Below are 25,120 nucleotides of genomic sequence, written 5' to 3' on the forward strand. Positions count from 1 at the left end.
ACTAGCAGCACAGGCATTTGCCATTTCCCAGGAAAACTTGAGAATTAAATGACTTGTTCCGCTGCCAACGTCCTCAGTTATCCTTAACCAGCCGGTGAAATCCATATCTGTGCAGCTGGGGCAGACCTTTTCTGATGCAATGGGAACTATGCCATGAGGACTGGTAAGACTTGGCCATAGCCATGACGGAGCCCCACAGGGTTTCGTTCACCACTCTCCACGGTCCACTAAGCAGCAGCTTCTTGAAAAGGTCTCGGAAAGACGATGGAGAGCAGCCCCAGGACTCTGAACCAGCTGCGACAGCCGTTCGAATCACACTTACTCTCTTTGAGCCAGATCACAAACGTTGTCCAGAATTTTTCTACCCAGATCTTCTGAAGAGTTGTCGAGGGAAAGTAAAAGGTGGTTCTTCAGGAGACAAGGTAAGTGTGTTAGCTGTGAGGTGCTGAGAGGTGGAAGGAGGGTGCTCAGGCATCCCACTGGCAGGAGCACTGGCATTTGGGCAGGGGTTCTTGTTGTCAGGCCACACTGTCTCACTCCTTTGCCTTGACTGGAATTTCATGTCTGAAAGGTGATGTGTTGGTGGCAGAGCGTGGGATGTAATGCTCGTTTAGTTTGGAATTGCTTGATCTAAAGTGATTTTTGGTATCTGGCTTGCTAGCAGCCACGAGGAGCTCTTTTCCAAAGAGCGTCAAAAGGAGAGATGCTTCTACGATATGTGGCCAGATCTTTTTGGGGGCCTCTGCTCTACTGCACGTGAATATTTCCACCTTAGTGCTTGGCGTCTCTTTCTGTGTGGTGGACGTGGTGCTTTCAGGTGTTGCCTGACAATTCTGTTTGCCTGTTGAAAGCCATTTCTCAGGATACGACGACATGCAAACTTCTGTAGCATCTGAACTTTGTATTATGGGTGTTTTTCTATGAAAAGAAAGCTGATTGGATTCTACTCAGTTTTACTGTTGCTCTTCAGAACTGTTTAGCAGTCAGTTGATGGTTCATGCTGCTTTTTTGTTGTTGTTGCTTTTGTTTGGGTTTTTTTGTTGTGGGGAGAAGCAGAGACAGGTATAGAACTAGCTGAGAGAGCACCCAAAACCTAGAGATGCTCTCAGAATTGTAGAATGCTTTGGGTTGGAAGGGACCTTTAAAGGCCATCGAGTCTGTCCTCCCTGCCATGAGCAGGGCCATCTTCAACTAGATCAGGTTGCTCAGAGCCCCCTCCAACCTGACCCTGAACGTTTCCAGGGATGGGGCATCTCCCACCTCTCTGGGCAACCCGTTCCAGTGTTTCACCACCCTCAGCGTAAAACATTTCTTCCCTATATCTAGTCTGAATCTGCCCTCTTTTAGTTTAAAACCATTACCCCTTGTCCTATCGCTACAGGCCCTACTAAAAGTCTGTCCCCATCTTTCCTACAAGCCCCCTTTAGGTCCTGGAAGGCTGCAAGAAGGTCTCCCCGGAGCCTTCTCTTCTCCAGGCTGAGCAACCCCAACTCTCTCAGCCTGTCCTCATAGGAGAGGTGTTCCATCTCTCTGATCATCTTCGTGGCCTCCTCTGGACTTGCTCCAGCAGGCCCATGCCTTCCCTGTGCTGAGGGCTCCAGAGCTGAACGCAGCGCTGCAGGTGGGGTCTCACCAGAGTGGAGCAGAGGGGCAGAATCCCCTCCCTCAACCTGCTGGCCACGCTGCTTTTGATGCAGCCCAGGATGCGACTGGCTTTCTGGGCTGTGAGCGCACGTTGCTGCCTCATGTCCAGCTTTTCATCCACTGGTACCCCCAAGTCCTTCTCGGCAGGGCTGCTCTCAATCCCTTCATCCCCCAGCCTGTATTGATACCGGGGGTTGCCCCGACCCAGGGCAACAACCAAGGTTGCGGGACCTTGCGCTTGTCCCGTGAGGTTCACGTGGGCCCGCTTCTCGAGCTTGTCCAGGTCCCTCTGGATGGCATCCCCTCCCTCAGGCGTGTCACCCGCACCACTCGGCTTGGTGTCATCTGCAGACTTGCTGAGGGTGCACTCGATCCCACTGTCTGTGTCACTGACGAAGATATTAAACAGTACTGTACTAAATACTGTACTAAAGGTTGGTTTGTCTGAGCTTCTGTCTGGATGTGCTAGTTGTGATGGGTTTAATGCATGGGGTTTTGGTGGCAGCGTGACAAGACTGATTCTGATGTTTTTGTCTCTCTTATTTCTACAGAAGAAAGACCCTGCTGATCCCTTTAACGATGATGAAAAGGAAAGGCATAAAGTGGAGGCTCTTGCTAGGAAGTTTGAAGAAAAATACGTATGTATTTCTTCTTTATATTATGTTACCCCTTAGAATGAGTAATGTTGTTCAGCTCTAAACCAGTAGTATTTAATGGTCATTGGCTCTTATGTTCCTGTTCTCCTGCAGTCCTTTGTCTCGGCTGGAAGGTGCTGTTTTCTGTGTTCCTTTCCTGTCTCAGGGCTGTGGTCCACGAATATAGTTCAGATAGGTTCTTAAATCAGATGACAGTCTGATTAAAGTGAATGACGTTCTCACTTGTAGTGGCAGATAACTTACTGTAGTTTGTAAAATTTAATTTTCTTAAGCAAAAATTAATTTCTAGGCCTTGTCGCTGTGGCACGATGTAATCTGTTAAGTTTCTAAGTACGGTGCTCTGGTGAATCTGCTGCCCTTAGGACAGTACTGCGCTGGGTAGCGTGAGAGCCACAGATCTATCTTACCCATTTCCTTTCTGTTCTTCCTCTCACTTCACTTCTGTAGATGGCAATAAAACTACGTTATGTTTTACAACTGGCACTTTTGGATAGTGAGTTGCTGTATTGTCTTGTGATACAAATTTGACCTATGGATCACCCTAATGCACTGCGTGTATGCTTGATGCGCGTAGTACCGAGTTTGTACCGACTGTGTAGCAGTTATGGAAGAACAATCCATCTCTGCACTGGCAGAAATGTTGGGTGCAGACGCAATTCAGTGTAAAGTCTTTGGCACAGAGTCAGCCTGTCTGGCAGGTCGGCGTTCTGTTTCATTTGGCTGCACCGTTTTTGGTTCTGTATGACAAAGGCTAAAACTAGATTTACCATATCCTGAGATTACAGTATGATGGGAGTTAACGCTGGTTTGGTTCTGCTGCTGCTAGGAGCGAAAAAGAGCTCATTCCCTTTTCTGTACTGGAGCCAATGTCAGTGTCCTGTGTCGGGGCTATCCCCGTGGTAATCGGAAAAGAAAGATGAGCATGCTGTCAATCTTTTATTGTTTAGGGTGGCAAGAGACGTAGAAAGGACCGTATTCAGGACTTGATTGATATGGGGTATGGATACGACGAATCTGACTCCTTCATCGATAATTCTGAAGCAGTGAGTACTGGGGCGGGCGTGAGGGTGGTTCAAGGCAGCTGCCTGGGGGGGCTGAGCGGGCACCTGGGGAGAACCTGAACTGGGTGCAAGCCGGGAGCGTGCCAGGGCTGGGGAACGAGAGATCCTGGGGCAACCGCATGGCAGGAGAATGCTGGTTAGCAGGCCTGTCCACAGCCCCGTCTGTTCCTGGGGGAGCACAAGTCCCACTCCGTTCTCCAAGCAGCTCAGCTACAGAATAAAGTAACAAAGCTTACAGTGCCAATAGATTGTTCTCTGTTATTTCCAGTACGACGAGCTTGTTCCGGCTTCTCTTACTACGAAGTATGGAGGGTTTTACATCAACTCAGGAACACTGCAATTTCGGCAAGCCTCTGAATCTGAAGATGACTATGTTAAAGAGAAGAAGAAGAAGTGTCCCAAGGTCAGCAAGCCAGCTTTCTTGATTATGTCCTCTGTTGGAGCTCAGAGGGTTTGCTGCATGAAAGTGTGTTGACATTCTAAGCAGAGTGAGATTTGTGAATTGGTGCGGACAGAATAGGGATGAGCACTTGAAATCCCATTCTGTCCCCATATTTGATAGGAAAATGAAGCATGTCTGCCATGGATGAGACTCTGGTGGCGTTGCCTGGTTCCTAGAGTAGAGGTGACAGCAGCCCCTTGTCACCCTGAAAAGTCGCTTAGCGTTATGGGGATGGAGAAACTAGTGCTCCTCTTTGGTGGCAATGTCTGTTGGAGACAGCCCCTTTTTCACGATGCCGAAGCGAGGCGGCTAAAAGGGGCAACAGCAGGAGCACTTGGCATCCCTTCCCCTTTTCTGATGGGATTGTCTCTAGTGGAAAAGCTAGGTGCGCTGTGAAATGTTGAAGACAGTGTGTGCCAGAACCGTGGTGGTAGAAGTCTGGGGTTTGGGTTAATGTGTCCAGTGCGGAAGGAGCTGTTCTCAAATTCTTGTGAGAGGCCCAAAGTCGCTCTGGGGGCGCAGGTCCGATTCCATGAGCAGGAGACGCTTTGATTGTGACTTGGTTTTAACCCTCTCCAGAAGCGGAAGTTGAAAGATGGAGGTGAAAAAATGAAGAAGAAAAAGAAAGATGATTCTTACGACAAGGAAAAGAAATCCAAAAAGTCCAAGTTTCCAAAAGCTGGGTAAGGCGGAGGAGGAGGGAACGCTTGCTCCTTGACACCTTGCTTCAGGGTTACAGGTGGCATTTGTTACGCTGCAGCAGTACCTGTTGCAGTGGGGGGTGGCTTGAGTGCGTGCTGCGTAAACACCAGCAGGTAAACCCCCATCGCTTCCAAAGCGGGAGAAGAAAGGCAGCTGTCAATCAGGGAAGGAGCACAGCTCTGCAGCAAGAGTGTCCGAGCAAAGAGGGGCACAGCTAGCTGCCATGTTGGTGTTTCTTGGAGCTCTGTTTAGGCACTGACGGTGGGAACAGATATTGGAGAGCCTGAAGAGAAGGAAAAGGAGTTTGTTCTCCTGGCTTTAATAGGCAAAAAGCTTCAAGCTGCTGTCACGGTCTCTCTTGCTTCAGTTCCTCCGCACTAGTTGTTTGCGCATTTCCCAATCTTCCTTGCTGGAATAATGCATGTAGCTAAATAAGAGCATAACGTGGTGGAGACAGTGATTGAGATGATTCAGACATCAACAGATGATTGAGACAGCTCAATCATCTCTCTGTGGTGAGGAAGGACAGCCTTCTCTTCTCCAGGCTGACCAAGTAGTGGGACCTTAAGAAGCAATAGAATATTTTTCCTGGTGTAATTGGTTAAGGGGCTAAGACTTTCCAGGGGATTGGTGCATATGGCTGAAGTGAACTGGGATGAAGGTATCCTCGTCTCTTCCCCTTCATGTTGTATTCATTTCAGTTCCCTTTCCTCCTCCGTACTTTGTTTACAGCTTTACAGCATTAAATGCAAGTAAGGAGAAGAAGAAGAAGAAATACTCTGGTGCTCTTAGTGTCAAGGAGATGCTGAAGAAGTTTCAGAAGGAGAAGGATGCTCAGAAGAAAAAAGATGAAGAGCAGAAAGTGGCGACTCCTTCACCAGCAGAACCTCCAGCCCCCAGGGAGGCGGAGGCGATGCCGGACCCTTTGCTCTCACTCTTCGGCCATGCCAGTGATAACGACCTGCTTCAGGCAGCGACGGCTATGGACTCATTAACTGACCTAGACCTGGAGCGGCTCCTCAGTGAATCCCCAGAAGGGAGCCCCTTTCCTGATGTGGAAGATGGGAGTGATCCTATTGGGATGGGCTTGGAGCAGGATTTCAGGCAACCGCCATCCCTCCCAGAAGGCCTGCCAGCCCCTTTGGAGAAACGCATCAAAGAACTGGCTCAGGTATGGCAGTTCGATGTGGGGCAGTAGGATTGTGTGGTTGCTGGCGGGGAGACAGCTCTGCAGGGTTTGCGTAGCTTCACCCAGAGACAGTGGGGGAGTTTCACAGTGCCACGTGGGATCACACCTTTGTGTCACCCAGTTTTCTCTTATGGCCAAGTCACTTTCTTGAACGCCCGAATGTCAGGTAGTGTCAAAGTCCTTGGCCTTGTTACCTACTGAATGTAACGCTCAGCATCACACCTGTCAGTATGGCTTCTTTACCTCTCTTGGCAAAGTATGGACCTGATGCAAGAGGTAATTTCCGAAGTCAGTTTAACATGAATGAACTTAAAATGTGAACTAATGAGGCTGAAGGACAAATTCCACCGTAATAGTTTTAATGTGCTGTGATGGTCATGTGATGTGATGTGGTCAGGACAGCGTCTGTGAAGTGGTGTGCAATGTTCTGTATGTAAAATAAGTGGGTGCAGCTGGAAAGCATTCCCTGTTCTGCAGTGTGAGAAGGCGTGAAAAGCCCTGTAGATGGGGCTTGAGGATTTGTTAGAACCGTTTCCCATGTCATACGCAGGCAGATGCCTTCACTGAAGCATGGGTACAATTTGGCATCTCCCACGTTGGAGCTGCATCACTGGCAATTTGGGTTCTTTACCCATCTTTAACATTTTGGTGTTGGGGTACTGTTTAGGGAGTGGAATATATTAATTTCTAGAAGGGTGATCCCACATCTTTTCACCATAGCTCCTCCTGCAGCTGGACTCCTGCGGGACTCACCCATCTTCTCCAAAATGTTGTGACGCGCTTTGGGAAGCGCTGTTCTGGAGAAGCGGGAAGGCACTGGGTGCTGGTCAGGGATCCCTCTCCTGGCATGTCAAAGAAGTGCGTTTTCAGACTGGCTGTGGGGCTTCTCTGGTGTGAGGGCTGTTACCATCAGCCTGTCAACAAATGCTGAGATGTTTTGTTCCTGCTACTAGTGTTGTTTTTCAACATTGATTTTTTAAGTCGTAAACAGTGCTCTTAGACCTCTGTGGTGGTGTGTGTTCTGCCTTCTGGGGCACATCAATTTAGAGCACCTGTTACTTAAGCATCTCTTACTTAATAACTCCTGTTACTAAAGATAAGCTTCTGTTAAAGATAACTGTGTTCTGCTGAGAAATTTTAAGTGTGTGTAGTGGTGGTGAGCAGATGGAAGAGAAGGAGGAATTGAAGAAAGTATTGCCACAGCTGATAAAAAGAATGAGCTCTTCATGGATGTTTCTATTTGCTATTCAGGCTGCTAACAGAAAACACTGAACAGCTGTTTCTGAACTATATCTGAGTTAAAGGAGAATATTACGGAGGCTCCCATGATACCAAGTTAATTGTTATGTTGCTGCAAGATGGTGTAATAGCAGACTACCCACAGATTTTCCTGCTTAGATTTTCCTGCTGCTGTGTCTCTTGTTGCTGGACTGTGTATGTTAAGAAAAGAAACCAAGGAGGAGAAATACAAGATTTAATAAATTGAAGCCTCTGAGTCAGTTAGGATTTTGGGACATGAACTCCGTTGCAGGTAGGAATGAAGAGGTACTGTACCTCTGTCTGAGAGCCAGGTCTCTTCCATCCCAGCAGGTGGGACCATCTCCTGAGTTAAATGGAGCCTCCAGGCATTTCCTCTTCTACTTGAACTGATTTGACTTTAACCTTCTCCTTCCTAAAAGAATTTTCCTTTTGAGGATTCTCTTTAGCATTGAGCCTTCTCCTTTGATGTCACCGGCTGTCTATGACCTGCTGCTGACAGAGAGGAACGTACACCTTCTGGGCATAAATTAATCGCTTACCAGCCTTAACCTTGGAGTGTTAAATCAGGGGATTTCAAAATCGTGCCCTTTTCTCCTGGTCTCCTTTCCCATGCAAGGAATCACTAACTTGATGTGGTGCCTTGTGGTGAATCCCAATTTTTTTTTACATCCCCACTCAAAAGAGACTGAAAGCTCTTGGCAATTTTCTACTACCTCATTCATCTCCTGGAATTATTTTCCCGCTGGACATATTTTTCATGGGTGTGATTTTTTTGGACAGTGCTGTGTGTACTGCAGTCATAGCTCAGGAAGCTTCCTGAACAGGATTTTTTTTTTTTTTTTTAGTTTCCATGGTCTTGATTGGAAATAACATATCCCCTGTGGCTGCTACTCTTTCCGTTGGTTTCTTGGCTTAGTGTCCAGATTGGTCTACAAAGCCTGGTGATGAGTATCCCTGACCCTCATTAAACGTGACTAGGATGATCTTTGCTGTTCCAGGGACAAGCTCTATGCTCATATTACTCAATCTAACAACTCTAATGTGAAGTTACGGCCATGCCCTAGAACTGTCCCTTCTCCCAGTGGGAAGTATGCGAGAGAAGCCAGTTGCCACCAAGCCATCTCCTTTGCCCCATTAAATGGAGGAATCTTCACTCCAGTGTAGTCACTCCAATGCACTCGACTCTAGTGCATCTGGACAAGAGAATCCAGAATGGGAAGGTCTGTGGGCAGGACGTGGTCTTGCCAGTACAGATGGCAGGGTTGGACTTGAACTCAGGAGGTATAAGAGGAGAGGACACAGTCTCTCTTCTGTCTGTCGATTGTGGCAGCTTTTAACCCATCTACAGCAGGTAGCTGGTGCGGAGTTTGGTGGAATAAAACTGTGCCTTGTTTTACAGTATTTCTGAAGTGGTTTAAAAACCACTTGACTGCTTGTGCCTGTCTGTATCTGTGAACTGATGATGACTTGTGTTATTTGCTAATTTCCAGGCTGCCAGAGCTGCAGAGGGAGAAGGCAAACAGAGATTCTTCACTCAGGATATCAACAACATCATACTGGAGTAAGTGCCGCCAGGAGAGAAGAGTGGGAAAGGAGAATATTAGGCAGAGCATTTTTGGTAAATTCAGGAGCAGGTTTAACAGGAGTTGTGGGGGTGTCCTTATACAGGTCCTCCATGCAGAACATGCCTAGGATAACATGAAAGTCTCCTAGAAATGGCTTTCAGTTGAAATATGATGTATAACTGAGGTATGAGAATGTTGGAGGGGATGTATCCAGGCCTCCTGTTCTCAAGATGATGTTTGATATCCATGTGCTTAACTTTGGTCACTTGACCTGCGATTGTAGGTCAAGATACAAGAACAGTAAACCTCTCCCTGTCAGAGATGTCAGGCATGTTCTTTGCTATTTGTTATATGCTATATGGAATATTTTATAACTGGGATAAGGCTGCTGTGTTCAACTGGCTTTCTGTGCAAACTGGAGGAACTCCATTACTGCTCTGTGTTTTCGAGTCCCCCTATTATAGAATGCCAGTGTTGCTTCATGCAGCTGTTGATAATGGCTTCATTCTTCTTCAAGTGCTTGGAGAAGGCTGATGAACGCACACAGCTTTGTGATCATCGCAGTGTAATAATACTTACACAGAGGCTTTAATTTCATTAAGGTTTATCAAGGCACTTGAAGGGAATTGCTGAAGGGAAGTTCCGGAGTCTGTTTCCCTCTCGTTTCAAGTGGTGATTACCACCTTTCAGTATTCCAGTGCTGACTGCACAAACAGTCCCGAACTGTTGACAAACTGATAACTTTAACCACGTTCAAAAGAGATTTAGATAGATTTGTATGACTTTGCCATAGACTCAGTTAGGGGTTTTTACACTGAGAGGTGGCTTAAAAAGCTAGTCTCCTAAGTTATATATAACTGTGTAGATGGGTTTGGCACACACTGACCTCTCTAACCTACTCACTGGGAAGTAAGTTCAAGCCCAAGGGATAAAGTTTGATTCTGTATTATCCTGAGTTAGACCACCATAGTATCTGACGTAAGCATTGTATACCTCTCATTTCATTGCCTGACACTCCTGCGCTTCAGTTGCCAGGAAGAACTGCAGAATAAATGAGACTGCTGTCATCCTTTTGTTCCTTTTCCAGATACTCTGAAACTAGATTAAAAGGCATAGCTTGGGATAAAGGGCTTGAGTCTGTTGGTTCTAAAATGTAAAGAACCGTCATGTAGTTTGGCTTGTACTTTGTCCCTCTCTCCCTGCCTCCAGCTCCCCAGGTTGTATCAGAGTTGCATTTATGTTGCTTAGAGAACCTCTGCCAGGTCCCCGCTCAGCGCTGTGTTTGTCTTGTTCTTCAGCATAGAGCTGCAGACCCGGGAGCTGAACAGCCAGATCCGGTCAGGGGTATACGCCCACCTGGCTGCTTTCTTCCCCTGCAGTAAGGACACTCTGGTCAAGCGTGCCCGTAAGCTTTATCTCTATGAGCAGGTGAGTGAATTCGGCAGCACGGCCCTGTCTTGTGCGCGCGTTACCCCTGATCTCCAGAGCACAGTTGTTGTCTACCTAACGTGGTGGTGTCCTCCACTGAGCATGGTTCAGGCACCGCATCTGGTGGCGTGGATTCAGAACTGGCCAGGTCTCGGCCTGCCACATTTGGGTGCCTCGGCTGGAACACGCCACGTGGAACTTCAGTCTGTTCTGTGCTTGCTCTAGGGTGGCCGATTGAAGGAACCTCTACAGAAGCTAAAGGAAGCCATTGGAAGGGCCATGCCAGAGCAGATGGCCAAGTACCAGGAGGAATGTCAAGCCCATACTCAGGCCAAGTTTGCCAAGTAAGCTCCTCATTTGCTCGTTATGCATCTGTAGCTCTTCTCAGCAGGTTCCCTGTGACCTGCAGGCTGTTCTCATGAAGTTTACCACCTATTTTTGTTCTGTAGTCAAAAATTGCTGACGGGCATTAATTGGCCTAATTAAGCTGTGTGCGTTCTTTGTGCTATCTGTGGCGATGCCAACTACAGCAGCATTGATGGGACCAGAACTTGGCTGAAGTGTTTCTCTTCTGTGCAGGCGTGTCTTTAGGAACATGGCAGTCTGAGAAGAGTAAGGCTGGATTAGTCCCATGGTCTCTATTACACAATGTTGGGAGATTTCGTAACCTTGAGTACTTAGCTCAGCTGGCAGCCTAAGCAAGAGATTTAGGCCCTCTTCCCATGCGTGTGTTATCATTGACTATTGAGACCTCTGAACAGCGTTGTTCAGAGATACTTAATCCTGTCCTTGAATCTCCAGGACAATGACTTCCCATTACCTCTGTCTCCATTTTAGGATGCTGGAAGAGGAAAAGGACAAAGAGCAGAGAGATCGAGTTTGTTCTGATGATGATGAGGATGAAGAAAAGGGAGGGAAGCGCGTCATGGGACCGCGAAAGAAATTTCAATGGAATGATGAAATCAGGTTTGCATAATTTAGATATTAAGTGAACCTGTGACTTGTCTTGTTCTATGCAGTTGGAAGTAAAGCATTTCGGTATTTGTATCTTGTTTTCAGAGCAGCGCTGATCATCTGTAGTAACAGTCAGCATGGAGGTTTGTGGCAGACTGTGCTGTTTATGGAAGCCACTACGGCATTTATTAAATCTCACTTGTATATACATTACAAAATTAAGCTGATTTCAGGCACAGGCCAACTCTGAGAGAAGTGCTAAGAAGCCTCTGTGCTGAGGCCAAGAGAGGGACAGATCTTTGGGAAAAGAAGGAACTCAGCTGAATTGCTGAAATCCTACAGACTAGACTCTTAACAAGACCAGATTCTGGTTGTGAAAGCAGTTACAGCTAATGGGGATTGCTGTCCCTGGCACCCAGGGGTCTGACAAAGAACAGAGGGCTGGGAGAAGGGGAGAGTGACAAAGGATAAAATGAGAATCAATCCTGCTGTCTTTTTCATCTTATTCTGTAACAAATTGGGGTGCTGCTCCGTAGATGGCTGATTCATTTAGAACAAAGCAAGCTTCGCTTCCTGCCTTCTCATTGCCTCTCAGCACAAAGGTCTGCAGAGAGGTTCAGTTCTGTGGTTGTTAATGACGCCTGTAATTCTGGCACTGGTTTACTACCTCTGCTGTTTCAGGAGATGAAAATGGGAAGGGGTAACAAGGCTTTTCTCCCCTGGCACATCGATGTGCGTGCACACGCAGAGCGAGGAACGTGCCTTTCCCTTCCTCTTTCTTGCGGAGGCAATGCAGGGTCGGTTTTATTAGCAAGGTGTTATGCAGAGCCAGGCGTGTCTTGGCGCATTTATCCAGCCCTGGATAAACAGAATGACCTCCAACTGGGGAAAGTTAATCCGCGTAACTGTATTTGAAATCTTCCTGTTCTTCAGGGAGCTGCTTTGCCACTTGGTGAAGATAAAGTTGGATGGTTATGACCTTGACAAGAATAAGGCTCAGTCTCTAGAGGATTATGTGAAGACCTTCCTAGATGGAGAGGTGAAGCCCCTTTGGCCAAAAGGCTGGATGCAGGCCAGGTGAGCAAGAATCAAGTTGTACTCCAGGGATTCCTTGTCATAAGGGACCTCTGAAGGTCATTAGTCCTACCCCTGTTCAAAGAATGGCTAGCTTCAAAGTTAGATCAGAGTGCTCAGGGCCTTGTCCTATGGAGTTTTGGAAATCTCCAAGGATGGAGATTACCACAGCATCTCTGGACCCCTGTTCTGGTACTTAATCACTCTTCATGAAATCTTTTCTCCTTATTTCCAATCAGAATTCCCCTTGCTGCACTGAACTGAATATTCCCTCTTTTTGCTTTTTACTGTGCACCTTTGAGAAAGGTCTGGCTCCATCTTCTTCATGGCTCCCCGCCCCCCCCAACTCTTTAGGTAGCGGAAGACCGCCGTTAGATCCCTCCTTGGTCTTCTCATTTTCCAGGCTAAGCAAACCCAGTTCCCTCAACCTCTCCTTGTCTGTCGTGTGTCCCTGTTCCTCAGCCGTCGTAGTGGCTCTGGACTGTCTCCAGTTTGTCGACATCTCTCTTGCGTTGTGGGGACCCTGAAACTGAATGCTGTATCCAGATGTGACCTCACAAGTGCTAAACAGAGGGGAGTAAGCACGTGAACTGCTGGCTGTGCTCTTGCTAATACCTGCCAGTATATGGTTAGCTCTCAGCAGTACACCCTTGCAGCAGTGGCTCACGTTCAACTTGTCCACCAGGACCCCCAGGTCCTTTTCTGCGAGGCTGCTACATAGCCAGTTGGTGCCCAGCCTGTGTTGCTGCGTGGGGTTATTCCATCCCAGCCGCAGGACTTCGCGTTTGTCTTTGTTGAACTTCACAAGGTTTGGGTTGGCCCCTTTCTCCAGCCTGTCAAGGTCCCTGTGAATGGCAGCCCTGCCCTCCAACGTATTCTGCCCCCTCCCTCCGTTTTCATGTCACCCTCAAACTTATTGAGAGTGCAGTCCATGCTGTCGTCCAGGTTGTAAGTGACAATGCTGAGTAGTCTTGGCCTCCGTATTGACCTCTGATGGATGCCACTGGCAGGGGCAAGTTACAAGGTGGAGCTGGGACTGAGGTGAGGCTGACTGGCCTGTGGTTTCTTGAATCTGTGTTACAAAGGATCACTTTGTAATCTGTCTCACAAAGGATACATTTTTCAGACACTTTGGGAAGTCTTCCCTAGAGTATTCCCAAAAGAAAGCAAAGCAGAAAGTTTTAGGGGCTTACAGACTTGCACTAGACACATCAGAGAGTCAGCAGAGTAAGTAGGAACTTGGTGTGGTTTTCTTTACCCTATCTGGTGTCTTCACTGCTGTTTCCTGCTCTTTCACGCCCTCCATCATCCATGCCATTGAGCTGGCAATTGCAGAGAGCCATACAAATTGCAGAGAGTCATTCTGCTGGGACTGTCATGAGCTTCTGGCCTGCTTTGTTTTGCTCAATAGTTTTAAAGAAAGGACAACTGTACAGTCTTACTACTGGAATCTCCATCTCTTTGCATTTAAAGAGCTGGGCAGCGCTGTCGTCTTCTCCCTGCTGAATTTGCTTTTTGCGTTTCATGGGGGATAAAGGAAGAAGTAGTTACCAGTTCTTAAGAGCAGTAAGTATGAGTAGCACATTACAGATCCGTTTGGAAAAGTCCACGGCCATTTATTGCAGTTGCGTGTGCACATGACGTACAGTAATGTGCATGGTTGTAGTGTGGTGTTGTAGTGTATGGGAGCTGAATGATGGCCGTGAGGAGGTGGGTGCAGATTCCTACTTAGTGAAGATATTAGCAGCTTGAGGGTCTTAGCTTGCCAAGTTTTAAAAACTCTTTTCTTTGAATAAAAGGAAATTAAAATCTTTTGCTCCTAGTTTGTAGGTGAAACTGTTCTTAGGCATACAGATGTTCACCTAAGACTCAGTGTAGGAGGGCCTTCCAGTGAAGTTAACTACAGAATGACTGAATGAAAGCAGTTTTCCTGGTTGCTTTCCAATGGCTCAAGGATAATGGTTTCTCCTGCTGGTACTTGATGGAGTTGGACTTGATGATCTTTATGGGTCCCTTCCGACTTGAGCTATTCTATGATTCTGTGACTTTGTGGTTAAAAGACAGAGGGTAGACTGACAGCCACACAGTAGGGGAGGGATTGGCAACACTAGGAGAATTGTAAACAATTTTATGGACATGTCGGCTTGATTCACTGTCATCGTGATCGCAGAAGTTCATCTTTAAGAGGAACTTGAAGGTAGGCAGAGTAGCAACTTTGTGTATGAGTTCCAGAGAGGCCCTGCCATGATTCTGTTTTCTCAATTAGCACTAAAAGGCGATTAACAGAATATAAGGTTAAAATAAGCTTGCTTTTTAAAAGAAAAAGGATGACAAAAGTCTTTGTCAAGCTGTTAATAGCAGATGGGAAGCGTATTCCATATGCCAGTACTGAAGGTGTATTTATAAGCTTCTCACCTTGACATCTAAGAAGGCAGCCGAGTGGCAGCTGTTTTAGGTGAAATAGTGTTCGTGTGAGATTCTGGTTTACTTCGCCTCGGTAGTGAAGGGTTTTGGATGAAGCTCTATTTATTGGTTGTGGTTAGTCAATTGTTACAGAAATGGTTGTGCTGATTTAAGAAGTCACCTCAGCTGTTTGCTGGGGACGCGAAGGCAACAGAGACGCGCAACGTGCGAAGGCTTCTCATCCATATTGCTGTATTTGAGGCAGGGGAAGGTAACCTTTCTCCCTTGAAGTTGGTGAAGAGCTCTTGTATGATCTGTGGCAGCAGTAATGCCCAGCTTGAATGATTGTACTGCCTCTCCAGTTGGCTGTCAGCTTTTTAAGCTGGCAGAGCTTTTTCCTTAGTTATTGTCCAACAACTGCCTTAATGGCCTTTCCAGCGCCTACAAGCATAGCTCCCCAGAGAGAGAATTGTGTGGGGGAGTTCAGGAGGATTTTCCTGGAAAAGGGATGAATATTTGTTTGCTCTCTGTGGTTTTAATTTCACTAAGTCCCCTGCTGTATTGTGCAGCTCTGTCTCCAGTGATCCCAGCTGCTCTACTGGGTCTTGCTGGATATCACTTCTCATTGCTCTCTTCCCTTCTTAGGACACTGTTTAAGGAGAGCAGGCGTGTACATGGACACCTCACATCAGTCCTGTGAGTATCGCGCAGCATTCCTTTGGAGTGATAACTGGTGAACTCCGTTCCCTGGGGCCTGGGTGGATCATGCAGGAGCACCTGAGCTTGCTTGGCTCCCATCAGATAGTTTGGCGCTGCTTCATTTGGGGAGGTCTAGGGAGAGTAGTTGTTTGTGTGTGACATCTCCCAACAACAGCCTTCCTGAGGTGCTTTAGCCTTACAGTAAGCTCAAAGATACGAACTTTGAAGCCAGGTTGCCTCCTGGCCTTGTTCAAAAGACTGGAGTCAGGCCTCTGTGCTAGTCCCTGGGATGCAGATCAAGGTAAAATGGAGTGTGATGCCAGCACTGTGATTATTGCTACCTGTTCAGTCGGTCCTTACTGGATTCTGGATTCCCTCTTTCTTGTTGCCTGGTTAAAGGAGGGGTACAATGAGCTCAAGCTAGTGAAGATGGGTGCAACAGGCTTGTGGGTGGCAACCCAAGAGAGCCATCGGAATCCAGCTGGGCAGGTGCTTTAATGCCAAAGGGTCTCATGGATCTTGCTGGCAGTCTGTAACAGATGATGATACGGACTTAGGCTGATGTCTGTTTGACAGACGGTCCTGTTCTTGGCACTGGATGAGCGAGGGGAAGTGTGAGAAAGAGTATGAAATAGAGTGTAGAGGCATCCTTCCCTCAGCCATACCGTTCTAGCAGTTCAGGGATGTCTTGTACCAGAGATTGCATCTGACCAGACCAAACGATCTGTGAATTTGGCAGATGCTTTTGCATCCTTGACTTCTTCTGGGAACCTAAAAGAAATGTGTAACTTTTCTCCAAAACAGTCTCTGTATCAGTTTCTCTCTGGGTATTGCTATAGTTAGGTCAGCAGTGGGTTCCTGTAGTAGCTCCTAGCCCTGCAGCCGGTGCAGGATGTGTCTGTTGAGTGCTTTCACTGCTCTGCTACCATTTCAAGATTCTGCTCCGCTCCCTAATTCATTCCCCTGTGTGGGAGTCGGGGCTTCCTAGAGCAGCAACCAAATGTCATACGGTTTTGAATCCTAGCAACCTGAGATGCTGCCTCTGTTCCCTCGGTTCTTTGCAAAAGACTCAGTGGATCATCATTGACAGGGCCCAAGTGTGCTCCCTAATCGGATGCTTCCTTGCAGGCATTCAGTGAGCCATGTTTCTTTTGTCTCCCTCAAAACAGGGCGAAGAAGAAAGTTATAGCTCCTACTAAGGTGAAAGTGAAGGTGAGTTCTTTGTTTGCTGGTTCTCATGGTTGACATATACCAAGAGTCAAGTGACTGCCATCTTAAATCCTATATTTGAGCCTTGTATCTATACATTAGGTACAAGGAAGTTGTACTGTGAAATAGCTCTAGTCAGTATTGGGCTTGAAAAAACAACTAGAACAGCAGCTAAAATTGATGGCAGCAGCAGCTGGGAGGGAGGCGGGGGGCCGGCAGGCGCAGAACATGCTCATTCTGCCTTTTATCCCCAAATCGGGAACCTTCCCTTCCCTTTTCAGCAGTAAACCCTGCCTCTGTTCTGACTCTGCCTTCTCTTGTGATTTTTTTTTTTCCAGGAATCTTCCTGCAAGCCAGATAAAAAGGTGTCGGTTTCTGTTCCTTCGATGCACTCAAGCAGCACCTTAGCTCTGTCTTCAGAGCCCCAGGGAGGAGCTCTGGGCATCAGTGCCCAAACCAGAGAACTCTTGTCCCTTGGGACAGCCCAAGCAGCCAGCAGCACTGGCACTCCTGCTACCTTCATGGATGACTCCTTGGATGAGGACTTAATTCATAATCCCACTTCCTCCCTCGAAGCAGTCTCTAAGGAACTGGCTGTGCTGAACAGCAGAGCGGGAGGGAGCCCTGACTTTACTCTTCCTGGAGCTCCAAAAGCTCCACCAGAGAAGATCCCAACTCTTGCGTCCTCGGAGGACAAGAGGACATTTCCAAAGTCCAACCCTTCCCCTACGTCATCCTCTGGTTCTCTCCAGTCTCCTCTAAATTTCCTGGCTGAGCAGGCCCTGGCATTGGGCCAGTCTTCTCAAGACAAAAAGACAGAGAACTCTAATTACAAAGAGCTCTCCTGTCAAGCCTCCCCCAGCAAAATCCTTCCTGATGCACACCAGACTAAACAGAAACACCACAGCCTGGTCCGGCCAAGCCATGGGCCTCAGACCTCCACCCCAGTGCCGGGTTCTCAGGTGAAGGTCTTCCACTCAGGCAGCCAGCTACAGAAAACCTTCACCTCCCCGGCTCCCTTTGTCAAACTGCAGAATCCCAAGTCCTCCTCCCCACTGCCCCAACGCTCCCTCCTCCAGCAGGTCAAGTCATCAACCAAAGCTCAGAGCTTCCATTCCTCTGCATCACCAGGCAGCACCCAAAACTCCAGCAGCTCCCACAAGAGCCCAGGCTCATCCTCATCATCTCTCAGCTACACAGGAAAGCACTCAAGTGGCTCTAGCTCTTCAGGACAATCTTACAAATCGCCTTTCATTTCTGGTTCCCTCTCCAAGCACGGGGCTTCTTCCAGCAGCTCCTCATCTGGAGCTTCTGCAAACCAGGGCTGCTCCTCTGGGAGCTTGCTGCCCAGTGTGCAGACCCCTTCCTCGGGCCAGGCGTCCAGCCGCCCGTCCTCAAGCTCCTCAGTGAAGAAGACGCCTGTTTCGCAGAAGCTGACTCTGGTGGCACCTCCTGGAGGTTCAAACGGAGATTCTAGTGGGGGAACTCAAGGGGTGGCCAAATTGCTGACCTCCTCCCTAAAGCCAGCTGTTGTTAGCAGCACCGCATCTTCTACCTCTGTGCCGGTAAGCAGGGGTGTGCTGGCCCAGCCTAAAGCCAGGAGAACGCATGGCATTGTGTCAGGCCATCTCCTAACTTGTTCAGACCTGCCGTGAAGTGATGACTTCAAAAGAATTTCCTGAAATTCTTGAATGACTGTCTGGATCTTGGCTGCTTAGGCTCGGAAGTCCTGGCCTTTGCCATGGGCTTGCGCTTCAGAATTCAAGCTTTCATTTTCAGCTTAAAGTAACAACTAAGCAAAATACTGTGGTACTTTCCAGACTGCAATTTTTGCATAGGCTGTGTAATGTTCCTGCCCTGACTTTGCAAGTTACGGGAACAGTAGGGCTCCCATTTGGGTCAGGAGGAAGTGCAGTAAGGCAAGTTATCACGAGAGCTAAAAATCATTGCATAAACTAAAATCATAATGATCAATTTGTTCTTAATTAAGTCTGCAAACTTGGCCTTCCTTAAATTATTGCAAGTAATTTGCTATTATTGCCACTTTTTTTCATGACTGACCTATAGAATAAATAACCTATGGTACTCAAAATGCCTGCCCAGCTTTCTTTGGAGGTTATCTCTGTCCACTTTCTGTTGCTCCCCAGTTACTCCCATAAGCTACTGAAGTGATGTTTGGAATCGAGCTCAGTGGCACGCTGGAATTCAGGGTCTGACAGTTCATTGGGATATAGTGTCTCATGAAGGACTCCTGGGTTACCTATACAGACTTGTGTTATTCAGCCATTGTATTTAATGGTATAAGGGCCTTAGTCTTCATCTATAGCAAAAAAGTAATCGCTCGTAATGCTGTTGTATTAATTTGTTGTTGGCTGCTCATACCTGCCTTCTTTTGTGGCATGTGGAAAGAGCTGGGCAATTAAATGAGTATATTTAAATGGGCCTGAAAACCATGTACTGCTCAGCCTGCGTGCCTTGTCTGTTACTGAGCTAGAGAGCTGAAACGCATTCCCCAGCGGTGTCTCTTTCCATGGGGGAGATCTCAAATAACATTCTTGGGTGCAGGGGTACACTAAACCTCGGTGCCTTGAGTTGTCAGCAGTGGTATGCTGCCAAAAGTGAGTAGGAAGCATCCTCCCTGGAACTCACAGGCAATGTGAGAGGCTTTTCCTCTGCCTAATGGAGGCACACTTCCAGAGTAAGGGAACAACAGAGTGAAATCCAGTACAGTCACATTTAGAAGAGCACAGCATGCAGCAGCGGGGTTGCCAGTGTCCTGGGCACCTCCAGATGGCCTCAAGAGTTGGCAGCTCTTGGGCCCTGGCTGGGAGGGCACTTCTTGCAAGAAGGAATTCTTGATTGCTCCATGTTTTGCAGTTGTTCTTTTAAGTATGAATGATGCTATGCTTTGGTTTTCCCACTCCTGACTGACCTTTTCTGTTGCTTTTCAGAAAGCAACTAGTGGAGCTGTGCTGCTAACGAGTTCTTCCTCCTTAAGCGTACTGGCTCCATCCTACAAGTCCAGCAATCCAAAGCTGCCAGCTGCCCTGAGCTCCGCCCCATTAGGTATTATCTCTCCTATTCATTCCTTCCCTCTTCATGTCATCTCCTTCAGTTCAGACTCCTCCCCAAAAGCAGGAGTATCAAAGGATGCAATAGTTACGGGACCTGCTCCAGGAACTTTCCACCATGGCCTTGGCCATAGTGAGTATCCTCCCGGTCACGCATGTGTGTTACTTGTGCCTGTGCTGTCAAATAACAAGAACGCCAATGCTCTGCTGTGTTAACCCGTTGCAGACCAACCCATCTCTCTTGCTGTTGCTTCATGCTGTAGTTCATGCATTTATATCTCCAGCAGTTGCCTTTGGAGAACCTTGGGCGCATCCCTATAGCTAGCCCAGAATTCCCAATAGCTGGAAGCTGAGCTATAGGCTAACTGCTGCAGCTCCTTTGCTCATTTCTGTCTTCGATGTGTATTTGTTCTTTTTTTTCCCCTCTCCTTTCTTTGTTTTTCTCTCTAGGTCTTCTAGCTGGCTTGCACGCCAGCCCCCACCATGCAGCGCCACTCCCACATTCTGCCCTGTCCACTCATTTACCGCAAAGTTTGCCAGGTAACTTGTCAGACAGTCGTGTTTGTCTTCTGCGTCGTGAGTCGTCCTGTATCTCAGCAGATACTTCCTCTAGGAGTGAAAGCAAAGTGGTTGTCCACATTGTCCGACCGGTGCGGTCGTCGCTAAAACCTGCGGCCTTTCCGAGGTACAAAGCGAGGCGTAACCCTCTGTGTCCTTTACTCTTTAGTTAACCAGGGCAAACTTGTGCGTTTCTGGAATGATGAGCCCTCAGTGCTTATAGCAAGTGTTGGTTCCTGGAGGTACTCGGCTTTGCTGCTTGCGTCGTGGTGAAGAATTATCCTGCCAGGATTAAAGCTGTGCATGTTTATGCGCAGTCTGCCAGGACTGCCCAGGAATGAATATTCTGGCTCTGTGGAGTTTTGTTACTGGTGACCTATATAAAATGCGTCAGACCAGAATGTCTTGCGTCTGTGCGCTGAGCTAATTGCTTACATCTCCTTTGCGACAAGTTTGTATTGTAAATGGAGACTGCTTTACCTGGTGTTGACAACGCGATGATTTTGTAGTTAAGCCTGTTCCTGCCCCAGTTTGATACCTGCAGAAGCAAGGCATAAACCAGGAGATTTCCGAAGAGCACCTTTCTCTGCTCATAAATGGAGTCCTGCCTGGTGGGCCGTGAGCGTGTGTAAATATGTAGCACTGTGGAGGAAGGAGAGAAGTAAGGGGTATCTGTGCAGCATTCAGAAAATTGAAATGCAGGGCCAGCAGATCGGGCTTATCTGCTTCGGGGAGTTGTTTGTCCCATTGGTAATTGCTATTTCTGCTTTCTTGAACAAGTGTTCTTTAGCACTTCAGTGCAGTTCAGTGCCACTGTCTTAGTACCTGCTCCTGTCGTGATTGTCTTACTGGGCAATATGAGCCTGATCCACTGAGGAGTGGATGTGCTAGCCTAATATTGTGGCACTGAGGCCATTAGATGTATGGATAATCTGCTGGAGTTAATGTGGCCTCCTGTAGCAGTCATGGGGTAAAATGCCCTCGACTGCTGAGCGCAGGGCTTGTTTGCTGAAGAAGGAAGAGAGTGCTGTGCACTGGTGAAAATTGAAAGAAGCTGTTGTCTTTCCTTCTTTTGCTGAAGTTTGTCTGAGGCAGGTTGTTACGTCTCTCCAGTGTGGTGGAGCAGAAGCAGAAGGTACTAGCAGCAAGCACTGGTGTGACAGACCCTTCCTTCCTGTTTGTAAATTCACAGTTACTGGAGAGTGAGATGATTGATTTCGGTTTGAACATGGGATGTGAAATGTATTCTGTGTCACTGAGGAGGAGTTCTCTGTCCTGTTATTTGAGGGAACTTAGAGTGGTTACTTCACTGTTGCTTATAGGGCTTATCACAAAAGAATTTTTTGAAGAACTGCTGCTCTTAAGCAGGACATCGTGCCAGAAGCTGCAAGTAGACAAGAAGTGCCTAGGAATAAGTGAGGAAAAACTGACCATTGAGACAGCTTCAGCAGGGACCCGCTTTCTCACTTGGTGTTTTCACACAGAGATTGGAGGTTGAGCTTAGTGCTATCATCTCTGGGAATATTATCAATTGTGGTGCTTTGTAGAAGAACACAGTAGATATTTAAGTGACCACCATAATCTTCAAATGTATTAATTTGTTTTGTGGCATAAGCTATGGTTGGCTGTATAAGCAGATGGCCACAGCTGCATTGCTCTGTCTGAAAGCTGCGAGGACTCTGGTGTGTCGGGAGGTTGCTACAAATGCAAGGAAACGTTGATGTCTTAAATGAAAGTGCTTATACCAGCATTCCTCAAAAAGCGTTTGAGTAAGGAGCATCCAGAGCTTGCTTGTGTGTTGTCACTGCTACATTTGCTGGTGGAGGTGCCTGTGTGCTGGTGCTGTGGTGATGGTTCCAACTGCTCGCTTTAGAAATGCGACGTGCTGGGACTGAGCTATTGCATGGAAAGAACTGTCCTTGTCCTGGAGAAGAAGCTGTTGCTACGCTGCTCAGTGCCACTGCTGCTTAACTGCACATCTCAGTACACCCATTTGTTCATCGCAGTCTGATGGTAGTTTTAATTGCTCCTGGAAAACTTCTGCTTCCTTAAACTTCCCTCCTTTTTCTCTCTTCAGTGCATTTTCTCTCTTCCCTCCACATCTGTTCCTTTCTATTACTTCAGTGGTTAGATTCCTATGATTCCTCTTGCTATCAGTGGGCACCTAAAGCTTTCGTTACGACGGCAAAGGTGTACTCACAGTGTTATTTCAAACCACTTTTAGATGCAAGGCAGCTAGAACCATGTATTTGTAGTTTCCTAGACGGGGAGACATGGTAGGGTGGCTTTTAGAGAAGGGCATAGGCTAGCTAGTCAACCAGCAATCTGAATCTATGCCGTGGTGCTTTTGCTGGGAGACCACAGGAGACCCTCAGTGCTTCCCATGTCCCTTACTCAGGTACAGAGGCAGTGCTGCTCCCAGTTGTGAGATGCCTCCAAGCATGTCCTCTTACCCCCTGATTCCTTGAAGCTGGAAAGGAAAAGTAGGTCTTTCTGTGCAGGGAGATCTGGCTGCCCCAGCTGCATGCAGCTCCGTGGAGCTGATGCCTAACCCCCTTCCCACTTGGTTTTATTTTCTTTCAGATGCTTCTCAGCTTCACGGCAAAGGGTCCAATGCACAGCAGCGCAAGTTGTGACGTCTGCAAGGAGGGGAGCTAGAGCACACATAGGATAAAACCAAGAGGAACAGGTCATGAGCTTTGGATACCGGCTGTGTCTTTTTTTCGTTTGTTTGGTTTTTTGGTTTGTTTTTTTTTTCCCCCTCTTTCGCACGACGACTGGAGAGACTGAACCGCAACGAGGAACTCATTGGTGCGTTTGCTCAGAGGCTTTTCAGAGCTAAGCCCCACGCGAAGGGCCACCTTGAGCCATGCCCTAATGAGAGAAGCGTTTTGTAGCGCTGTTTTATTGCTGCTGCCCTTCACGCATTCCCTGGCACTGGCAGGAGCTAGAACTCGCAGGGAGACTCGGGTGGCTTGGCTTTCTTGCAGTGGATTCCTACCTACCTGTGTCTGTATCTGCCAAGTACCTCCAAGTCCAGTTACCTCCTTGGTCTCCCAGCGGAGGGTATGAAAGGTGCTTCTTTCTTCTGCTTTGGATTTACTTGGGCAATTCTAGCACTGCCAGTGCTTTCTGAAGACATTTGACTAACTTTTCAATTGTACTATATAACTGTGCTGCAGTTAATTGGAGGACTTAACATTTCCTGTGTGGTGAATCTAACGAACCACCTGATGTTCCCCTCTGGAGGAGAAGGAAGACTCTTTAGAGAGACTTTTAGATGCAGTCATTGACTTGGAGAATTCTGCTTCTTTTGGGTTTTGGATTTTTTTTTTCCTCCAAAGGGATGCTTTTTTCCTGCTCAGTTTTATCCTCATTACCATCGAATGCATTGGATTGAATGGGACACTTCTCGGCATGTCACGTGTATAGGAAGACATAATTCCAGTGCCTTTTATGGTGGAGCAAGAATGGACTAGTGACACACATTTCAGCCCTATTTTGTGTGCTCCTCAACCCTTTTTTAATCATTCTGTATTTAAAATGTATTCTGTTTTATTTAATAGAGCTTTTTATGGTTGCACATCAAAAAAAAAAAAAAAGCTGCACTGTCTGGACTTCAATGGTGTCTTGGTGACTGCGAACACAGTACCAAATCCAGCAAGAGCACCAGTTCTTATCCGAGTTTGTGCAAGCGGGTTCCAGACCCTCCCCTAAAGCCATTCTTTCCTAGGGTCGTCAGTTATGATCTCTTTGGTGGGCAGAGGGAATGATCTAGATTAACCAAGGTCACTACTAGTCAAATGAATTCCAGAGAATAATATTGCTCTCTTCAATGATTTCTGCACTAGGATCATGTGCTCGTCACAGCTGCAGGAATGGGGACCATCTAGAATTGAGGTGTGTCTTTGCTTTTTCATTTTTTAACTCTTAGACCTAAATATTTCTCCTGAGCACACCCTTTCAGTCTGTGCATAGCTGAGGGCAGGCTGTGGTTCTAACTGAGCTTTATGGGTTTTGATTTTTCTGCTCTTTCCCCAGTCTGCCTTTTCTCAGGCCCCCACAGCCACGTCTGAATCGTGCAGTAGTAGCACTGATCCGCATAGACTCTACTGGTATTTCAAGCAAAAGCTTGCAGCCTTCCTTCTTGAGCTTTGGGGAAGGATGCTGACACTGAGTATACCAGCAAATATCTGCTTTAGTTTTCCCCATTTTTGGTAAGATCCAAGATGGACTGTTTTCAATTTGAGCTGATACGTAATTTCCCAAGATCAGTGCATTGTTTGTATTTAAAAAAAAACACAAAAGCAGCTCAGATTTAAAATTTGTTTACAGAAAATACCTAGGTTGTAGCAAAAGAGCCAAAGACAGAACTTGTGTTATTAAAACTAAGCACAGCAGTTATTGATGGACTCTGAGCAGCGGATGTCGCATGGTTCCCGTTGAAGGCCTAATCCTGAGAGGTACTTTGCACCTTCAACTTCCCATGGTAGCTGAAAGAGCGTTCAGACACCTGGCAGGATAGGGACTCTCAGCGAGTGACTCGAGGTACTGGTTCTACTCCCTCTCTTTGCTTTCACTTGAATGCTTCTGCTGGGGAGCACCCGCGTGCGTGGCCAGAGCAGAATGCCCTCCTTCTAGGAATTTAGCGAAGCCTCTTGCCTCAGGGAAATGTTTATTTGGTGGAAATTCTGTGGGATATTTTTTCTTTACGTGCTATAATGAATGAGTGAATGGTATGGAGCAGAGTCGCAGCAAGGCAGAACCACGCAGAGACCCGACAGCTGATGGGGAGCCAGGAGTCTGGCATCTCTGCCTTGACGAGGCAACTTGCAACGCTTTCGTGACGGTGTGGGGAGGCGAGGCTCCCATGGCACTTACTTAGTATGGCAGTTCCTTTCGGGTGTAAGAGCTGCGGTTTATTATTATATTTTTTTTTGTGTGTGTTGGGACTGTCTTGCTGAAGATGGTGGGGGTGGTATGAAAACTGTTAATCTTGTACAGAACAACTGAATAAATTGTTTCAAAGTTTCCAAAATGCTTTTTTCCATCTCCTTACCTCTAGTTTCATGACTTTGTTTTCAAGAATTTGTGTTTCAGCTTGGATGATCATCTCTTGATCATCTGTTTCTTGAGCGAGTGATGAATTATTTACTGTTTTAACTGAAGTCTCTTATGTGGTAAGTAAATTGCAGCTCTGTTTCT

The 25,120-nt window shown here is 47.2% G+C and overlaps 1 protein-coding gene across 4 annotated transcripts; it reads left to right on the forward strand.

Moving 5' to 3' along the window:
• On the forward strand, positions 1 to 24,953 carry UBN1 (ubinuclein 1). 4 transcript variants are annotated; one of them, XM_050906135.1, is made up of 17 exons: positions 1 to 422; positions 2,196 to 2,282; positions 3,248 to 3,343; positions 3,630 to 3,764; positions 4,383 to 4,486; positions 5,238 to 5,676; positions 8,445 to 8,515; positions 9,818 to 9,947; positions 10,173 to 10,291; positions 10,785 to 10,913; positions 11,835 to 11,978; positions 15,024 to 15,074; positions 16,247 to 16,289; positions 16,625 to 17,851; positions 19,238 to 19,490; positions 19,808 to 19,897; positions 22,499 to 24,953. In XM_050906135.1, the coding sequence occupies exons 1-17, from the start codon at positions 183 to 185 to the stop codon at positions 22,549 to 22,551; spliced, it is 3,411 nt and encodes a 1,136-aa protein (XP_050762092.1). In that variant the 5' UTR covers positions 1 to 182; the 3' UTR covers positions 22,552 to 24,953. The 4 variants fall into 4 exon arrangements, with proteins under 4 accessions (XP_050762092.1, XP_050762095.1, XP_050762096.1 ...); XM_050906138.1 differs by lacking the exon at positions 19,808 to 19,897; XM_050906139.1 differs by lacking the exon at positions 19,808 to 19,897 and having other exon boundaries at positions 19,238 to 19,352.
• Positions 24,954 to 25,120: the final 167 nt, after the last annotated feature.

Source organism: Gymnogyps californianus, chromosome 15 (assembly GCF_018139145.2).
Source record: "Gymnogyps californianus isolate 813 chromosome 15, ASM1813914v2, whole genome shotgun sequence".
Lineage (NCBI taxonomy): Eukaryota > Metazoa > Chordata > Aves > Accipitriformes > Cathartidae > Gymnogyps > Gymnogyps californianus.

Coding starts and splice junctions, on each gene's coding strand:
- UBN1 (XM_050906135.1), top strand. CDS start 183: ATGACGGAGCCCCACAGGGTTTCGTTCACCACTCTCCACGGTCCACTA. Junction 11,979..15,023: donor AAAGGCTGGATGCAGGCCAG/GTGAGCAAGAAT, acceptor TTCCCTTCTTAG/GACACTGTTTAAGGAGAGCA. Junction 19,491..19,807: donor CCACCATGGCCTTGGCCATA/GTGAGTATCCTC, acceptor TTTTCTCTCTAG/GTCTTCTAGCTGGCTTGCAC.